Below are 18,452 nucleotides of genomic sequence, written 5' to 3'. Positions count from 1 at the left end.
GTCAATAATTAAGTCAATGCTTCATCTATGTATAGAAGCTGTGGAGGTTAAGGAGGTGGTGTGTGTTTTAGCTTGTGTGGACGGTTGTTTTTATTGTTTCAAAGTAAAAACAAAACAAAAGTTTATTCAGTAACTTTAAGAGAATTTCAACTTTTCTGCTCTAGAGAGGATTTTGGTGCTTTCATCCATTTCTGTGTTAATGTTTCACATTCTACCAAACAAATCTGGGGCACTGCTTCGGTTTTAAAGTTACTGTTGACTGAAACACATTCAAAGAGAGACCTCTTCACAGTTGCTCCTCTTCAGTTGTTGTTCAGATTCCCATCCTGGTATTTACAGAAATCTTTGCATTCAAATTTGAACGCTTCATCCACGACTGCAGTGAGAGGGGTAAAGTGTTAACAGTCTTGTATCTAAGCCACCTCGCTGACCCCGTCCTCCTTTCCAGATGAATGTTTGAGCAGTACACAAACACTTCAGACTGCTACATATTAACACAGCGGGGGCAGAAAGTCTGTACAAAGGAGAAGAAAACAGTTCCCACCAAACAGATAGACCCTGTTGTTGCTGTTGTCAGCAGGTGCTGTTATGTGAGAGCCAGCAGACTTTAGAAAAAAGGATGAAGAGGAAGACGAGTCGGTGCTGAATTGTTCATGACTCCACCTGAACCTGACCAGCTCTCAGGTCCCTCCACTTTGCATACCAAATATCCTTGGGCAAGATACTATCCTCAAGTTGCTATGGATGTGTGTGAATGTTAGCTAGAACAAGCGTAGAAAAAGCACTGGTGTGAATGAGGCAAGTTTTCTAAAGCGCTTTGAGTGCTCAGAGTAGAAAAGCACTATGTAAGAACCACACCAATTACTTTGTAAAGTGAAATCAGATCAGGCCACCTGCAATATGATCTGATTTTATCATCTGCACCAATCCCTGAGCAGCAAACTACAAACAGACTCCAAAAAAAATACAACAAAATACAAAAGGTAAAAAGTCCTTACTTTATTTCACAGATGAGATAAAACCATGTTCTCATGCAGTAATGAGTTTGTGTAGCCATTGTTCATTATACAGCAGTGAGGCTGTGTCTGCCATGTTTGCCCTGGTTTGGGTCCCAGGGGTCAGAGTTTCTTTAGAGGGTTTTTAATGTGTTGGATATTCTGATCCTCTTAGTTTGAGGTTGCTGCTGTGCTGAGGTTTCGATTCAGCTATGTGGTGCTTCAGGTCTTGCTGTATTCTTCTTTCTTGGAGTTGAGTCCTTGCTTTTTCTACGTGGTTTCAGTTCCTAGTTTTAGTTTATTTATGTTTAGTGTTTTCAGGGTTTCGTTTTCTGTTCCTCCCTCCACCTCGTCCTTCTCCGTTTCCCTTTGTATTACTTACTTGCTTGAATGTTTCAGCATGAAAGTGAACCACTTTCATAGTACACAAAACTCAGGGCTAACCTTGAAGTTACCCAGATAAACCTAAATCTTGCTTTGTCGCAGAGGCCTCTGGTCTACTTTAAAATAATTATATCAAGAACTGTTAAGACAGAGCTCTCTGACTTCCTGCTCGCTAAGAAAGGGATCATTTTTCTTCTGGAAAATGATCTGTTTGTTAACATGAATTCATCCCAGAGATTATGACGTCTCTGTGATGGGTGATGGTTAGATTTGGAAAAACTAGATTTAGAAGAACTTCATTAAGCGTTTAGGGTGTGCTGTACCGATTTCTTGGTCTGCTAAACAAACTCTGAGCTGAGGAAGGCGGGCATCACTCAAATGATCAGATACCTTCTTCACCCAGTCAGCACACCTATAGTTTTTTCTGTGTAGGTCCTGATTTTGGGCTTGTAACACTATAATTTTGACAGTCATAAGAACGCACTATTAAATCTAAACTAAGCCCTTCAACCACATATTTAAAAAATCCTGCATCTGCCAAGGACGAATAAACCATCACAAAGCCTCTTTGATGAGCGCAGAGAGTCTTTTCAAAGCCTGGTGGGGAAAGAAATACAAGATTAGATTGAGTTGTAGAGATTGTATGTGTTTATCTGGTTGTTTATCCATTTGTTTACCTCATCAATCTGCTCCGGTGTGCTGAGAGAAAAGGCCGCTCTGACGTAGGGGCAGGGCTCACTACTGTTGATCATGAACACGCCTCCAGGAACTAGCAGGACCTGTAACACACACACACAAACATGTATCACCAGTTCTTACACATCTCCAGTTTTTACATAGGGAATAAAACATATTACATATTGTCTTTTCCTACATTCACCCCAGCCAAACTGTGTCTTGAGCTAACATAAAGCCAGGCAGGTCACCAGATTTTACTCTAAATGATAAAAATTACAATCGTGTCCAAAAAAAAGCTTACATTAGCTTTCAAACAGCTCACTGAGTAAAATGACAACTTTGTGATATATTTTAGTTACTGCAGGCTTTTTGTTAGGATTTCAGGTACTGGTTACAAACTGTGAGGCCAAATGTTTCCCTTTATGCCAGGTTGTGTCACCGTCGTATTTTTCTCTGTTTGGTAACTTTTTAAAAAAAAATTACTATTTGTGGCATTATTCATGTGAAGTGAGAGGAACACTAGGAATAACGTCCAGGATATCCTCCATGTTTGGTCAACATCCTGTCTTCTCTGTCTCTGATAACCAGCTTTCTCACTCTGATATAGCAGTTTGGATTGGGTATAAATATTCTGGTATCTGTTTTGATCTCACAGGCTGTAAACTGTTCGCCGTGGCATTTATGACAGCACTGAAAGACTCATTTTAGATTCAGCTGTCCATTATTCCTCCTCTGCCCAATGACACAGTGGTGTTATTATCTGCTGTATGAAGGCTTTAAATGCTCAGGACTCAGAGGACACGAGCCTGCTGTGCAGAGGCCTTGGAAAATCCCGATTGTACCCACTCTTGTTCATACACAGCTAATTCAGTAGCATGGAATTACAAACACACTGTGTGTGAGTGTGTGTGTTTGTGAGGAGATGGTGCTTGTAAAGCAGCCTTTGTGCAAGTGTTTTCCCTCTCACGCACACACACGCACACAAGTGCCTCTGGGGTATCTGCTGTTCAATAGGCAGGTCTTAACCTGAAAAGAGAACAGCACCTGCATGTTTGTTCACACTGACCTCTTTCTCCAACGCCTTCTCCATGATCAGCTGCTGGGTATCAGCTATGCCCTTCAGTTTCATCCACAGGAACATGCCTGCTGATGGTGTGTGCCACTCTGCTACATCTGCACGCACACACACAAACAAAAGTGCCTGAGCATTTTTTCTGTGATTCACAATGCCTCTTTGGTCATACAGTGCTTTAAGTAGGGCAGACAGTCACTGGTTTAGTGGCTGCTGGTGCAGTGAGCCACAAAATCTCACTTAGATTCAGTGTCTTTGGTTCCTGAAAAGGCTGCTGGGCAGAAAGTCCAAGAAAAGTGACTGAGGAAGATGAAGAAGGATGAGAGGAAGTGTCAAAAATCACTGATAGTTCACTACACCTTAGTTCTGGGTTTGTTAGTGAATCTGCTGCCAAATGTAAGTAATTTTACAAAAATGACTGCTGTTAGATGACGGCACTATTGCCTTACAGCAAGAAGGTCCAGAGTTCGACTCCACAGGCCGGCCGTGGCCTTCCTTTGTGGAGTTTGCATGTTTGTGTGTGTTCTCTGTGAGTACTCTGGCTTCATCCCATAGTTAGACATGCAGTTAGTGGGGTTAGGTTAACTGGTGATTAAACTGCCTCTGAGTGTCAGTGGTTGTCTGTTTCTCTGTGTTAGCCCTGTAACAGACTGGCAACCTGTCCAAAGTCTAATTGTAAGTAATCATAAGCTTTATGATGAATGTAAATAACTAACACTTTTATATGAGTGTGGCCCCACTACAGTACTTTTCCATTTATACAGCATGACCTTTTGGCTCCAGCCCGTTATGAATGAAGGTCAGAGCTGTCTGGATGCAGAGGTAAGTTTTCCTTTTTCCATTAATGGGGATATAATAAATATTAAATATGTTTAATCCATTTCCTTCCTGAGAAACCAACTGTAAACCAGACATTTTCCTAATAATTTGAAACACACACACACAAACTTAGAAATACCGGTTAACCTAACGAGTTGGTGTTTGGACTGTGGGAGGAAGCTGGAGTAAAATGGTAAATGGCCTGTATTTGTATCGTGCTTTACTTAGCCCCTATGGACCCCAAAGCGCTTTACACTCCATTCAGTCATCCACCAATTCACACCCACATTCACATACCCAGAAAGACCCACACAGGCACAGAAAGGGCCTCAGCACACTCAAATAATCTTGGTCATTGCTTAATAGTGTTTCTCTTCTTCAGAAAACTATACAGGAACCTTAAAACGGAGTATGCTGACAACAGATTTCACCTTCAGCCTCAGTGGGTGTGAGCCTTCCATCAAAGATCTAAATTTATGTTTGCAAGCACAGACTGTATATAAAGGATGACTGTTGCTTCCAGCAGGAGGCAACACCTCTGGATGCAAAGAGAAAATTACCCTATTGGTAACTTGACCTCATTAAATGCTTACCAGCTGACTTTATGGTTCAACCACTAGTTTATAGACATACCTAATACAGCATGGAACAATTTAAAGTGAACTAGAATATAAAACATGGTACCCTTCACGGCTTGGCCATGTTTAAAAGCCGTTACTGTTTGCCTATCAGAATCACTCATGTCAGTCTGGAGTGTTCACACATCAAAGCTGATCTGACTGTGGCTACATCACCTGTTATATAGAGTCTATGAGTCCAGCTTAAAGGAAACATGAAGTAAAGTGAACAGGTCACTGCTTGTTTACATGTGGATACTTTGGGCTTCATCAGTGAGTGCACAAACCTTTGAGCCATTTGTCTGCAGAGCTGATCATGGCATCTCGCTGTTTCCTGTAAAACTCAATCACCCTGCAAGAGGAAAGAAAAGAACTGTTTGATTTCCTGTTGGAAACGTAACTGGATCCAAGTCAGTTTTTAACAAGTCAAACTGGTCAGACAGGAAGTGACATACTTGTCTATGTGCTGGAGGAAACCCTCCTGTCCCCAGCTGTGCAACAACTGAGACACCATGAGCTGAAAGAAAGCAGGGCACTCTGATTATATATTGGCATCACTCCAAATCATTTGACTGTAAAATGACTGTACAGCAGATAATAAAACTGCATATTAATAGTTTAATGAGTTGAAGAGGCACACTTTCCTCCTTCTCACATGGGGTTTTTATGCCTGAGCTGTTTGCATTTTAAATCTTTCATGCATTAATAACATTTCTGGTTTAGATTAGATGAATATGCAGAGGTGAGGATTAAATAAGAGGTTGGAGGCAGATCTTTTGGAGGTCCTCATTAATCCTCTCCTCCTCCTTTCTGAGTAAAATCTGCTCTGCTGCTTCTGCTAGTTCAGACACGCGATAAATTCTTTTTCAGCTTTAAATGTAGCGTGACAGCAGCACACCACTCATCCTCGCCTGGTTTGAGTTTATGTCTGTGCAAATCAGGCGTGCCTGGTGGGTGGGAACTTAATCTGGCAGAGTATAAAAGTCAGTAATGACTCTGCTCACAAATATGCTTCATTGCTAGCACACTGCGCAACTGTGCTGCCCTGCTCTGTGTTTACTGCTGCTTTATGTGATGGCATACTGTCACTATCAACAGCACTTCACGCTGAAAGATTTCTTTTAGTCCATTCAGGGTGAATACGATGAGATTCTGGGTGGTGTTAAGTGGGAGATTTCTCACCTGTGTGAAGGTGCTTGTGTGCATCGTCGAAGCCTGGATGTGCAGCACCACCCGGTCTACAAGCGGTTTGGGGCCGGTCACGAAACCTATCCTCAGTCTGAAGCAACAACACAACCAGCTGAATAATTCAAGTCAGAAACACTCACAGTACATAAAACCTGGAGTCAAATATTAACTTCACTCTTAAACCTAAGACATAAACTCTCTGTGACCGGATCCTGTTTTAACAGACTGTGTTTCGCAATGTGACTTCACTGAAACTGAGGAACTGGAGCCTGGATAAGCAATGCTGGAAACACACATTACTGTGCAGATAAAGGCTGGGGTGCCATATTTACATTTTGTGTCCATGAGGATGTTGCTTGATAAACGAGTGTCTGTACTATGTCACTTGGCTGGAAGCCGCTGAATGTGTCGACAACATAAGTCAGTAAACCCTGCTTGAACCCCTTTAGAAATAGCTACACACTATACTACTGTAATCTTTATAATTTCCTACAATTCACCTCACTACTATACTTACGATTGTTTAAAAAACTGCATTTGTTGTTTTTTATTTGTGGTTAAAGTGTAAAAGTTATTCCATGAGTTACCTTTGGCTGCTCTCTTAGTCACAAGGCTTCACCACAGCAGGTAGCGCTCTGTGTTTGATTTGGCAGATTTTTATGCCTGATGACACAAAAGGGATTCGTGTCTCCTCCCGGAAACAAACCGGGGAACTTTTGCTTGTTAGGTCAATATGTAAAAAACTATGGAGCCACTCTCCAAAGCCATCACATCATGTAGTTAAAAACATAAATAAAAAAATAACCGGAGGGATTTTTCTAGATAAACTTCAAGCGAGTGAGTGAGCCATATATTTTTATGTGGCACTGTGATATTTCTTTTTTAGGAGTTTATTTTTGAGCGTTTTTACCTAAACTGAAAATGGCTGAGAGCAGACTCGAACCTGGACCCCTGCAGTGACCCTTTAGCACATGGGCTGCCTTCTAGACCTGTATGCTACATCAGTGTCTGATCTTTGAGGTACTTTGACTCATAAAAATGTTTCCTGACATTTCCCCCCCCCCCCAATCTATTACTCCTACAGCTTTTCACGGGTCCAGTGATGTGGCAAGAATACCAATAGAGCAACACATGACACTGGAAACATGTTATTTTAACATTAATAGTACTGATTTTCCACTTTTACCATTAAATACAAATTTTTTTTACTGTGAACTGCAGCTAACAGAACAAGATTACAAGGTATCCTGAGGTGTGTGCAGTTTCACAACTGAGCAGCTGGAGCTCAGACACAGGCCACGGACAAACTTGTTGCTTTCAGGCATATTTGGACAACGTTTGCTGCCTGAAATACTTTCTCCCTGTTACTGATCTCTGTGTACATGAACAGTTGGTGGCCTTTAGAGGCAGGTGGTGTTTCAGTCTCTTAAAAAAAAAAGCAGCCAAATATGGCATAAAGATCTGATGAAAAAATGTGATGCCAGAACCACAAATAAGTACATTAGAACATTATTTAACATGTCTGTCATAGACAAAAGGGAACGCTACAGTTGTGATAAACACATATTCAGCCATTTAAACAAACTATTCCTGCAGAACATATTACAGGTCATACATCACCCTATTCTGTCATTTTAGTCGCTAAAATAGTTTGTTTACTTGAGGGTTGGACCCAAATATATGTGTTCCTGAAGGATCCTGACGTTTTCATTCCAACAAACGTAAAAGAAATTTATGTGTCAGGTTCATAGTCGCTAGGGCAAATCAAGAAATGGGAACATCAGTTCCACATGTACTGGGAGTAAAACAAATCCACCCACCTAAACGGTCACAAAGGTTGAGAAACTCACCCTGAAGACAGAATTTTGGAGAAGGAGTCGGTCCTGATGATCCTCCCATCAACATCCATGGAGAGAAACGTGGGAGCCCACGGCTGCCACACAAGTAAACATGACATGAACTAACTGTGACCTTTATTCATTATTAATGAAGGTCAGATTAACAGGCTGCCGTTTGTCATTTAAAGAAAAAATCTCTTGTCTTTGCACCTTTTCAAACTGTAGGAAATAGTAGGGGTCATCCTCGATGATGAGCATGTCGTACTGCCTGGCCAGCTATTAAAGAGAAGAGAGGTTTAAATAAAAAACGTCAGAGTGAATCTGCAGGGAAAGCAGCTTTACAACAAGCTGTAATTAGCAGAGTGCACGCTTCACTGGTTTGCTTTGTACGACCGTGACTCAAGAGAGTCAAAATCTGCAGCGTGTGCATGTATTTATCTCACTGAGTATGACTTTGGCGACGACTTACCTCATACACTTCCTTCTTCCTCTCTGCTGTCATGGAGGCCCCGGTGGGGTTTCCTCCATTAGGGATAGTGTAGAGGATTTTGGGAGCGGTGCTTCCGGGCTTGTGGATCTCTGACGGATCCCACCGGGACAGGACTTCCTTCAGAGCTGCAGGTATCATGCCATGCTGATCGCTGGGAACGTTTACCAAGTTGCAGCCGAGAGGATGGAGCTGCACAGGAAATGAGAGCGTAAGGTGGTCGCAGTGCTTCGTGTCACAATGTTTGTGTTGTGCAGAAGAAAAATGCTCTTACTGCTGCGAGCGTGCCCGAATACGTGGGCGCATCCAGAAGAACATTGTCTCCGGGGTTGACCAACATCTCAAACACCTGCACCAAAACCAGCAAACATACGAGGCTAAGACACAGGCTGTGAATGTTTTCCTTGACATGAAAAACTGCTATAATAAATAAAACTATATTAAAATATAGAGATTCTTACTTTAAAGCTATAGCTTAAGGGTTTCAGTGGGTCTAAGCTGTTCAGCTGATGTCAGATGGACAGGTAAATCTACAGGTGATGGTGTCAGTACCTTGCAGAGCCCCTCCTGGCTCCCCGTCGTCACACACATCTCCATCTGCCCGCTCTCAGGGCTGTAGCTAGCAGTCGGCGGGTTGTGGAGGTTCTTCTGCAGGTTTTTCATCCACGTCAGCAGCTCAGGTATTCTACGCATTGAAGAGAAATCAGGTGTTTCCAAGACAAATCTATTTTCATAAAATAGTAATCTGTTTTATTTTCACACAAATACTGCACATGTCTGCACGAGTGTCTGTCTTAATCCTCTAATCCAAACTGAAATGCTGTTCTGAAAATTGTCACAAAGCAGTGACCGATTCTGTCATCTGGATTTCTCACCCATTAGAGGCGGAGTACTGCAGAGCTCTCTTCATCGCCACCTCATCGAAGGTGACTGTCTGCCCGTTCTTCACCGTGATGGAAGCTGACTGGAAGGGGAAGGTGTTGGAGTTAGGAGCTCCTCCGGCCAAAGAAATCAGCGATGGAGGTGACCGCTGCTGCAGCTCAGCTTCATGTGGGATCACAGAGAGAAGATGATGAAACCTTCAGCTCAGCGTCCTGTCTTTTATTCAGTTCCACTGTCTCACCAAACCATACATCACAGCATCACTACCATCTTGTAAACCTTCCCTTTTACTCTTGCTGCTATCTTTCTGTCACAATCCACCACTGATATTCGTCTCCACCCACTCCACCCTGCCTGCACTCTCCTCTTTACTTCTCGTGTGCTTTCTGTTGCTTTGCATGGATGACTCCAGGTGTTTAAACTCATCCACGATCACTACTTCTGCTCTTTGCTGTTATACTGGTCTCCCTCTCATTTACACACATGTGTTCTGCCTTGTTTCTCCTGACCTTAATTTCTCTTTTCTTCAGTGCATATCTCCACCTCTGCAGGCTCTCTATCAACCTGCTCCACACTCTCACTACAGATCAGTGTCATCTGCAAACATCATAGCCCACACAGATTCCTGCCTGACCTCATCTGTCAGCCTGTTCATCACCACTGCAAACAAGAAGGGGCTCAGAGTGAATCCCTGATGTAATCCCACCACCATCTTGAACTCACCCGTTACTCCAACTGCACACCCCATCACTGTCTCACTCTCCTCATGCATTTCCTGCACCACCTCACATACATCTTTGCCACTCCTGACTTCCAGATGCAGTATCACAGTTTCTCATTTTGCACCCCATCAATTTAGAGTCACCAGTTGGTCTAAAATGCATGCTTAATTCTGATTGTGCCCACACAGGAAGAGAGAGAACATACAAACTGCACACAGAAAGGTCCCAGCTTATAGTCTCATCACCACCCAGACTTACAAATGTTTAGTTGTAACAGAAATATTTGTATATAACAGAAAAAGTTAAAAAACTGAAATTGTCATCTGCTTGCTTTTTCTTCTGTTCTATTATTTCAGCTGGTCTTTTCACCTAATCTGTTATGTGCAATGAAACAGGGCAGATTTGGGATGTGCCTCTTGTAGCGGTAGACTACTGTTCCCATAAGGCTGTGTGTGGGGGGAGCTTCGAGTAAAGTTGGAAAACATCACCCGAACACGCTGCGTCCAGTGTCATCATTTATACGTGGTGTCAGAAGTACGAACGGCGGTCTCCACTGTTTTTTTCTTCTTCTTCTTTTTCGAGTACAGTACGGTGCAGTTAACTGCGAGAGAAGTTTTCGCATCGGTAACCCGAACAAGACCGGCATGCAGGTGAAGCGCGGCCGAGGCTGTGACCAGCGCTAGCAACAGGGCGCGCGCGGTCGAGCACGAGCCTCACATGTCGGAGGGAGGAGACGCACCGGAAAGCTTGGATTCTGAACGCGAGGAAGCCAGGGATCCACACGTCACGATGGCGACCACGCTACCCAGAAACATTTGACTTTTCTCATCCTGCCGAATGGCCAAAGTGGATCAGAAGGTTCGAAAGATTTCGCATTGCAACTGCTCTTGATAACAAATCAGACGAGTATCAAGTTAATGCACTCCTGTACGCTATAGGAGACGCTGCTGATGATGTTTCGGCAGTTTTACCACTGTGCGATGCAGATAAAAAGAAATATGCAACTGTCAAAGAGGCATTTGACAAACATTACGTAGGAAAACACAACGTAATTTTTGAAAGAGCACAGTTTAACAACAGACGGCAACAGGAAGGGGAAAGTACAGAGTCGTTCATCACTGCTGTGCACAAACTTGCAGAAAATTGTGCATTTGGAGCACTCAAAGACGAACTCATAAGGGACAGAATTGTAGTTGACATAAAAGACAAAAGACTGTCGGAGCTGCTGCAAATGGACTCAGAGTTGACTCTTGCTAAAGCCACTGAGAAAGTTAGGCAGAGCGAAACGGTAAAGAAACAACAACCAATACTTCACAGCAGCGCGGCAGTGGAGAAAACACTGAACATGGACACAATACGGACAAATACAACAAGCGGGAAAACGCAGACGTGGCAGAAGAAAGAACAAAAGCCAATCAAGCAAAGCGGAAAGGAATGTGGCCGCTGTGGTCGCAAGAACAAACACTCATGGAAAGAATGTCCAGCCAAAGAGGTACAGTGTCGAAAATGTCAGAAAAAAGGGCACTTTGCTGCGGTCTGTCGCAGTAGTGAAGCTACAGCGCTACGCGAAGTGACAGAAAATCCGAAAGATACAGACAGCGAGGATTGTGTGTTCTTGGGTGAAGTAGAGACTGGGAGGTCACAGCCCTGGGTGTAAAAGGTCAAGTTAAATGAGGAAAATGTATATTTTAAACTTGACACAAGGGCGGATGTTACATCTATTCCAGAGGGTTTGTACAGTCCAGACAGGGATGGTAAGCTGCAGAGACCCAGAAAGAAGTTACTAGGGCCGGGCAGTAACCCACTCAATGTTAAAGGCTGCTTCGAGGCACAGCTAGCAGTGAAAGGGCACAATGTTTCTCAAGACGTCTACCTTGTGTCAGGTCTAGTACAGCCACTGCTAAGCAGGCCAGCGTGTGAGGCTCTGGGTCTTGTGTACAGAGTAAGCACAGTAATGGAATTGGTGACAGATTTCAGGGCAGCATACCCAAACGTTTTTAAAGGTTTAGGCGTGCTGAGGGAGCCTTATCACATTGAGATAGAGCAAGCAGCAGTAGATCAAACACTAGCGATGATGAAAGATGCTAAAGTGTTCACAAAGCTCGACGCCCGGTCTGGATTCTGGCAAATTCCGCTCACGCCAGAGTCAAGGCCACTCACTACCTTCATCACGCCTTTTGGAAGGTTTCAGTTCAACCGCCTTCCTTTTGGCATTGCATCAGCGCCGGAACATTTCCAAAGGCGAATGTCACAGATGCTGGAAGATTTTGAAGGGGTGATTTGTCACGCCGATGATGTGCTTGTATATGGCAGAGACAGGCAGGAGCACAACCAGAGGTTGCACTGTGTGCGCCAAATGTTTCAGAAGGAGGGTCTCACTCTGAATGAGAAGTGTGAGTTTGCTAAAAGTCTAATAATCTTTGTGGGACACAAAGTGTCAGCAAAAGGCATTGAGGCTGATCCCAACAAGATAACAGCAATCCAGCAGCTGCCGCAGCCTCAGAGTGTGGGAGATGTGCGCCGTCTCATGGGCATGGCCAACTATCTTGCCAAGTTTATGCCACAACTAGCCACAATCACCACACCATTAAAGGAACTGCTAAAAGACAGAAACGAGTGGATATGGGGGGAGCCACAGGAAAAAGCATTTAGGAGACTAAAAGGGATATTAAGCTCTCCAGAAGTGCTCGCTCAGTACTCCAACTCAGCAGATACACGAGTCGCTGCAGATGCTTCGTCATACGGTGTCGGGGCTGTTCTCACTCAGAAACAGTCTGACAACTCCTGGCGACCGGTCACATATGTCTCAAGAGGTCTCACAGACACAAAGAAACGCTACGCGCAGATAGAAAAGGAGGCGCTCGCTGTAACGTGGGTGTGTGAACGACTGTCATCTTACCTCATGGGCCTACAGTTCACTCTAATCACAGATCACAAACCCCTGGTCCCTCTTCTGAGCACAAGAGGCCTGGACGACCTGCCTCCACGCATCCTGAGATTCCGCCTCAGGCTGCTGCCCTTTACTTTCACCATTGTCCATGTTCCAGGGAAAAACCTTGTCACTGCTGATGCTCTCTCACGAGCACCGCTGGCAGGGCCTCCTTCTGCTGGGGATCTTCAGCTGGAAAAAGAGGTGGAGGTTTTCGTGGACGGTGTAGTTTCCCATCTCCCAGCAACAGATAAAAGGTTGGAGGAGATTAAGTTGGCGCAGGAAATGGATGACCTGTGTAGAAAGGTGGTGTATCAATGTGGGACAGGCTGGCCAGAAAAAGGTAAACTAGATCCAGAGTTAAAGGGGTGCTGGGAATACAGAATGGACTTCAATCTAGTCCATGGTCTTCTCATGAAAGGGGAGAGACTTGTGATACCACCTCAAATGAGAGCGGAGGTTTTGTCACGTTTGCATGAAGGCCACCAGGGCGTTTCAAAATGCAGGGCCAGAGCAAAAGAGTCTGTGTGGTGGCCGGGAATCTCAACCCAAATATGTCAAATGGTAGACAGGTGCGAAACATGTCAAAAACATAGGTTACAGTGCCGTGAACCAATGCTGGCAACTCCTGTTCCCGACCGCCCATGGCAAAAAGTCGGCATGGATCTGTTCGAGTGGTCAAAGAAACACTTCCTGCTGATTATTCATTTTTTCTCAAGGTACATTGAGATAGCTGAACTGAGACACACAACTGCAGAGGTCACTATTAATGCTGTAAAAGAAGCCTTTGCAAGACATGGTGTTGCCGAGACTGTGGTATCGGATAACGGGCCGCAATTTTCATCAGAACAGTTCAAGCACTTTGCCAAAGAGTACCAGTTCACACATGAAACGAGCAGCCCTAGGTACTCCCAAGCCAATGGGGAGGCAGAACGCGCTGTTCGTACCATTAAAGACTTGTGGAAAAAGCACTGTGACTACACCAGAGCACTGCTAGCGTACAGGGCCACCCCACTGGAACATGGGCTCTCGCCAGCGCAGTTGCTTATGGGGAGACACCTGCGGACCACGCTGCCACAAGCTGTGGCAAAGCTGGTGCCAAAGTGGCCTGACCTACAGGCTTTTCGCAAAAAAGATGAGGAGGGGAGGCGTGAGCAGGCAAAACACTACAACCGCAGACATAGAGTCAGACCGCTTCCGGAACTATCGTCAGGACAGAAAGTGTGGATTACCACTGAAGGAACTACCGGAGCAGTAGTTGGACCTGCCAGTGCTCCCAGATCCTATGTGGTAGAGACAGACAGGGGTTTTCTGAGGAGAAATAGGAGCCACCTCAGACCAACAGGGACTATTACCAGATCTGGTCGAGTGGTGAGACCTCCTGAAAGACTGGATGTGTAATTCTCTGAAGTTATCCATTCATGCCTTATTCAAAGCTGGGTTAAGCTGTCAGAGATGTTTACAATAATGTGTTTTGTTTAAATGTAAGTGAACAAATGAGGGATGTGTATAATTTTCACGTTTCATGATGTTCCCCATTTCTGTTCTAGTGAGCCGTTATGAAGTATGTCTTTAGCTAAAAGGAGGAGGTGTAGCGGTAGACTACTGTTCCCATAAGGCCGTGTGTGGGGGGAGCTTCCGGGTTACGAGTAAAGTTGGAAAACATCACCCGAACACGCTGCGTCCAGTGTCGTCATTTATACGCCTCTGACGTTTTTTTTAACCATATAAACTAAATAAAACTCGTGTTTTAATGTGTTCTGTTTATTTCATCTGTTTCCGGTGGAGTAAATAGAGATGGCATGGAAAATATGAACCTTGCGGTTAGAAAGATCACCGGTTTAATTGGTCATTTTTGTTGTAGTTAAATAAAAACCACAGCAGACAAGGAAAAACTGAAAAAAACTCAGAAGACTTGCTGTTTTTTTGCATTCTCACACAGACATAACTCACACGAAAGAGAGGTAAACACCAAACACGGGTGCTACCAGTGACATCATAGGCTCTATTCCACATTAGCTACAGACCCTTAAGGTGATTAGGAACACCCGTTTTTACCATTTTGTGTCAAACTGGCTATTGTAATGGGTGCATTAGTCTCGCTGTACAACCGGACACAAGTGTATTAATATATGAAAAGTACTCACTCAGCATCCTGATGGGGGAAGGCTTTCTCGCTGCACTGACAGCTGTCAGAAACCGAGCGTAATTCATGTTTCCTGTCAAATTACAAGGTGAAAAATATCAGCTGCCTCCCCTCACACAGCGGGGTTATCTGCCCATTAAGCTTACACCTCCTTCCACAGGCTTTCAGTGAAGCATTTACGCTGTTTCTGTAAGTTAATTTGTAACTGTAGCTCTTAACTGAGCCAGCGGCTATGGTAGAAATGTGTTACCTTTTTTTGGTATGTAACGTAAAAACAGATTCATATCTATATCTATATATATACATATATCTATATATACATATATAGATATAAACCCGAAACAGCTATAAGGTGAGCTAACACGGACACACACTATGGGAGGCTACAGTGAACACAGGACTAAACATATCATAGGTGTAAACAATTATTTTAACTGTAGTTATGACATTTGCTCTACCACACTCTGCAGTGTAACTGACCTTGCGCGTGTGGCAGAATCGACGCGGGGGCTTCTGGTCAGTGTATTTCTAGATGCGTGGCGACTTTCTGTGGTGGTTAGCGCCGGTGACCGCTTCTTGAACTACATTACCCAAGATGTACTACAAAGAAAAATATTAACGCCTGCCTGCTTACCGGGCAGAAATGTCTGCATTTTCTGTTGTACGAGTCTGTGTCACGAAGCGTTAGAAATTATTTCACGTTAAAGAAAATATCGGCTGCTCGACATTTCACAGATGCGAAGCCTGAACGAGACGTTGTGCAGCAGTCTCTGGTGAATGTTTATTCCTCTGGTCCCCGCTAGGGTGCAGTGAAGCGCGGGAAAGCGGAAACAGCAGGAAAACGACGAAGAAGCGGAACTTCCGTGTTGTTCAACATGGAGTGAGAAAATGTAGCGTAATCTCGCTTAGTTAATATCTAAAATGAGTTAGTTAATGTTTTGTGTAGCGTTTCTTCTCCAAAGTTTATTGGTAATTGGGTTTTTTTTATCATTATTTTGAGCCTTTTGACTATATTAGCAGTTGTTTGATGCTAGAAGAGGAGGCTGAATGAGGCCGCTCAGTGTTTAAGCTTTAATGTTTGTTTACCGTGAGGTTTCTGCTGCTATGTAAGCTGCTTTTGTTTCGTCGTTTCAATGGGAAAAAGGAAAGACATGATTCACCCCAGATTTCTCGGTGAGTATTTGAGAAAGCTTGTACTGTTGCAGTCGCACGTTTTCGTATATTCTTTCCTTGTACTTAAAGTCTCCAGTTTGTCTGCTTAAAACCACAGCCTGCAAAAAGCTGATTAAACATATCCATAAAACAAAACAAAACATAAGCGCATCTAAACCAGGGGTGATCTCTTGGAATATCCCATCCTCATATAAAGCTTAACGTGGGCCTTTTGTAGTGGCTGGCCTCCGTTTTTAGCAGTAAATGGAGGCTGTGTGTGTTGATAGTTTGGGGGGGATAACAAACAGGAAGTTTGGCTGATATTTTGAAATGCATCTTAAACAAATGTTTATAGGAGAAACCTCCTCCAAGTTGGGACAAAACATGTCCCTTCACAGTTTACTTTGTAGATTTAAAGAGTTTCTTACAGCAGTAGAAAAGGTCTTTTCGTTGTTGTTGTTGTTGTTGTTGTGTTTTTTTTTTTTTTTTTTTTTTTTATCTGCCAGCATTCAGACTGTGGGTCAGTTGTGAGCCCAACAACACATAAACTACACACAACAAATGTTGTGTGATTTGGAGACGGTGGCACTGACAAAGACAGGTGGTTGAGCTGGAGATGTTAAGATTTTCAGTGGGAGTGACCAGAATAGACAAGAATAGAAATGAATGTAACAGAGGGACAACTCAGGCCACACAGAAAGGGAGAGAGGCAAAGCCGAGATGGTGTGGCTATGTACAGAAGAGGCGTAGTGGATATACTGGACAAAGGAGAGATGGAGCTTCCAGGCAGGAGGGGAAGACCACAAAGCAGGTTCATGGATGTAGTGATGGACATGGTGTGACAGAGGAGGATGATAGGAATACATATAGGCAGATTATCTGCTTCAGTGACCTCTGTAGGAGCGGCCACTCTATTAAAAATGGCAAACTAGAATGAAATACTTTTTTGCTGAATGTATTTAAAAAAAAAAAAAAGGTGAAATCATATTGTTTTTACTCTGAGCTGATTCATTTGTAATTTTATTGTTATAGGGTTCAAACCGAGTCTGTTTATTAGGCCTTTTAAAAGGCAGCCATCACTGAACAAAGTGATGTAATTAATGTAAGTAAGTAATTAAAAAATTACGTGGTTTTTAAAAGAACACACACAAATAAAACAAGAAAAATAATCAGAACCCGAGAATAGAAAGGGATTTGTTTGTTTGTTTGCTTTTTAATGAGGTTGATGTTTCCAATGCAGGTTATTTTACTTGTGTCACATTATTCCTATGTTAAATACATGTTGGTATATGTTGTGATGGAAAGCTGAAAGACTTGGAAACAGTTATCTCTTTTAATGAGTTTCTTTGTTTACCTGACTCAAAGGGGGATATAAATGACACAACTAGATCCAAAGATGTGGATTGTTTATATTAAAACCAACTTGGAGTTCTGATTCTTGACCTTTGATTTCTGGTTCAATTCTGTAGAAAACAAATTAGAAAAACCGTCTGGCTCTGTGAATCTGAATTTGATAAGCAGAAGATGAATGGATGTGGATGTAAACATTTTATTTGAAAAGAAATCATTTTGTGTTTTAGCTCATCGAGCTGATGGACCACTGCCCTTACGCTGTGGCGAGGTGTCTGTTCTTCCACAGTTCTCCTCCTACAGATTTGATCAGAACTTAATCAAACTTGCACACAGTGATTGTCTCATCATCTTAACCTAAACTGTGCTCAATTAGCCATTTAAAAGTTCTAAATTGTGAACTGTGATGTACCATGAGCTGGATGAGCAACTAACTCACTGACGGTCTTTGTATTAATCTGTGCTTTGTCCCGTCCTCTGCAGGTGAAGGCGGCTCCAGCCTGCACAGCGCTCACAAGCGGAAACACAAAAAACACAAGAAGCACAAGAAGAAGCACCACAGCTTCCCCGAGGTGCCGGAGCCTGAGCCTGTAGTGGTGCCTCGGCCTCCGCCGCAGCTCCGACTGAAGATCAAACTGGGAGGACAGACGCTGGGAACCAAGAGGTGAGACGTTTGAGCCAGATTTCAGTATCGATAACTGTTCATGAATCAGTTTGATCAGTCAGTTAAAAGGACATTGTGCTCTCCAGTGTTCCCACTTTCACCGTCCATCCTGGTGTGGCTCGTCCACCCTCACCTTTAATGATCATTGACAACAACGTTGATGACGACGATGATGACGACGATGAAGATGATGATGACGAGCCCTCTGTTCCTTTGGAGCAGTATCGAGCCTGGCTCGGTGAGTTAGCAAAACAAGTGGACTCAATTCTAATATAGGAGGAGGGATGACCTCAGCTTGATCGGGACTGTTGACACTTCATGGATGAAACCATGAAGGAAGTCATATTTGAAAGAAATGATTACTAGTTCCTGCTGTTTAGTTTCAAGTTTCTGCCAACCTCCTGAGATCTAAGCTCTTGTAAAAGCTTTGTTGCATACTTTAAAAAAACCTGGTTTTGTTTTTTTTGTTTTTTTCTGGCAGTTTTGTTGGTTTTTTCTGCATGTGTTTGTCACACGTCTTTGACATACT

The 18,452-nt window shown here is 43.4% G+C and overlaps 2 protein-coding genes across 4 annotated transcripts in view; one reads left to right on the top strand and one right to left on the bottom strand.

Annotated features, from left to right (window-relative positions):
* Positions 1–975: 975 nt before the first annotated feature.
* Positions 976–15,519, bottom strand: aadat (aminoadipate aminotransferase). The gene is made up of 14 exons (XM_026162342.1): positions 15,238–15,519; positions 14,759–14,830; positions 8,954–9,122; positions 8,631–8,763; positions 8,353–8,427; positions 8,061–8,270; positions 7,802–7,867; positions 7,604–7,686; positions 5,748–5,844; positions 5,021–5,082; positions 4,853–4,917; positions 3,124–3,230; positions 2,057–2,158; positions 976–1,976 (listed from the first exon to the last, which is right to left on the bottom strand). The coding sequence occupies exons 2-14, from the start codon at positions 14,823–14,825 to the stop codon at positions 1,935–1,937; spliced, it is 1,278 nt and encodes a 425-aa protein (XP_026018127.1). The 5' UTR covers positions 14,826–14,830; positions 15,238–15,519; the 3' UTR covers positions 976–1,934.
* Positions 15,520–15,583: 64 nt separating this feature from the next.
* Positions 15,584–18,452, top strand: part of ino80b (INO80 complex subunit B) — a 4,449-nt gene continuing 1,580 nt past the window's right edge. Inside the window, exons 1-4 of one of the 3 annotated variants that reach the window (XM_026162345.1) lie at positions 15,584–15,647; positions 15,902–15,930; positions 17,743–17,923; positions 18,010–18,161. In XM_026162345.1, the coding sequence (XP_026018130.1) occupies positions 15,646–15,647; positions 15,902–15,930; positions 17,743–17,923; positions 18,010–18,161 (364 nt within the window). In that variant the 5' untranslated portion in view covers positions 15,584–15,645. Of the gene's footprint in view, positions 15,931–17,742; positions 17,924–18,009; positions 18,162–18,452 lie in introns of all 3 variants that reach the window. The other 2 variants (XM_026162346.1, XM_026162343.1) reach the window with 2 other exon arrangements.

The sequence above is a fragment of the Astatotilapia calliptera genome, chromosome 3 (assembly GCF_900246225.1).
Source record: "Astatotilapia calliptera chromosome 3, fAstCal1.2, whole genome shotgun sequence".
Classification (NCBI taxonomy): domain Eukaryota; kingdom Metazoa; phylum Chordata; class Actinopteri; order Cichliformes; family Cichlidae; genus Astatotilapia; species Astatotilapia calliptera.
Note: the sequence above shows the minus strand (reverse complement) of the source record. Positions and strands in the feature narration are given on the sequence as shown.

What these genes read in the sequence shown, in the direction of transcription:
- aadat (XM_026162342.1), bottom strand. Translation starts at nt 14,825, where the DNA reads ATGAATTACGCTCGGTTTCTGACAGCTGTCAGTGCAGCGAGAAAGCCT. An exon ending in TTCCTCCAGCACATAGACAA is followed by an intron (nt 4,918 to 5,020) that starts GTATGTCACTTC and finishes TTCCTCTTGCAG; the next exon opens with GGTGATTGAGTTTTACAGGA. An exon ending in AGAAGGCGTTGGAGAAAGAG is followed by an intron (nt 2,159 to 3,123) that starts GTCAGTGTGAAC and finishes TGTGTGTTACAG; the next exon opens with GTCCTGCTAGTTCCTGGAGG.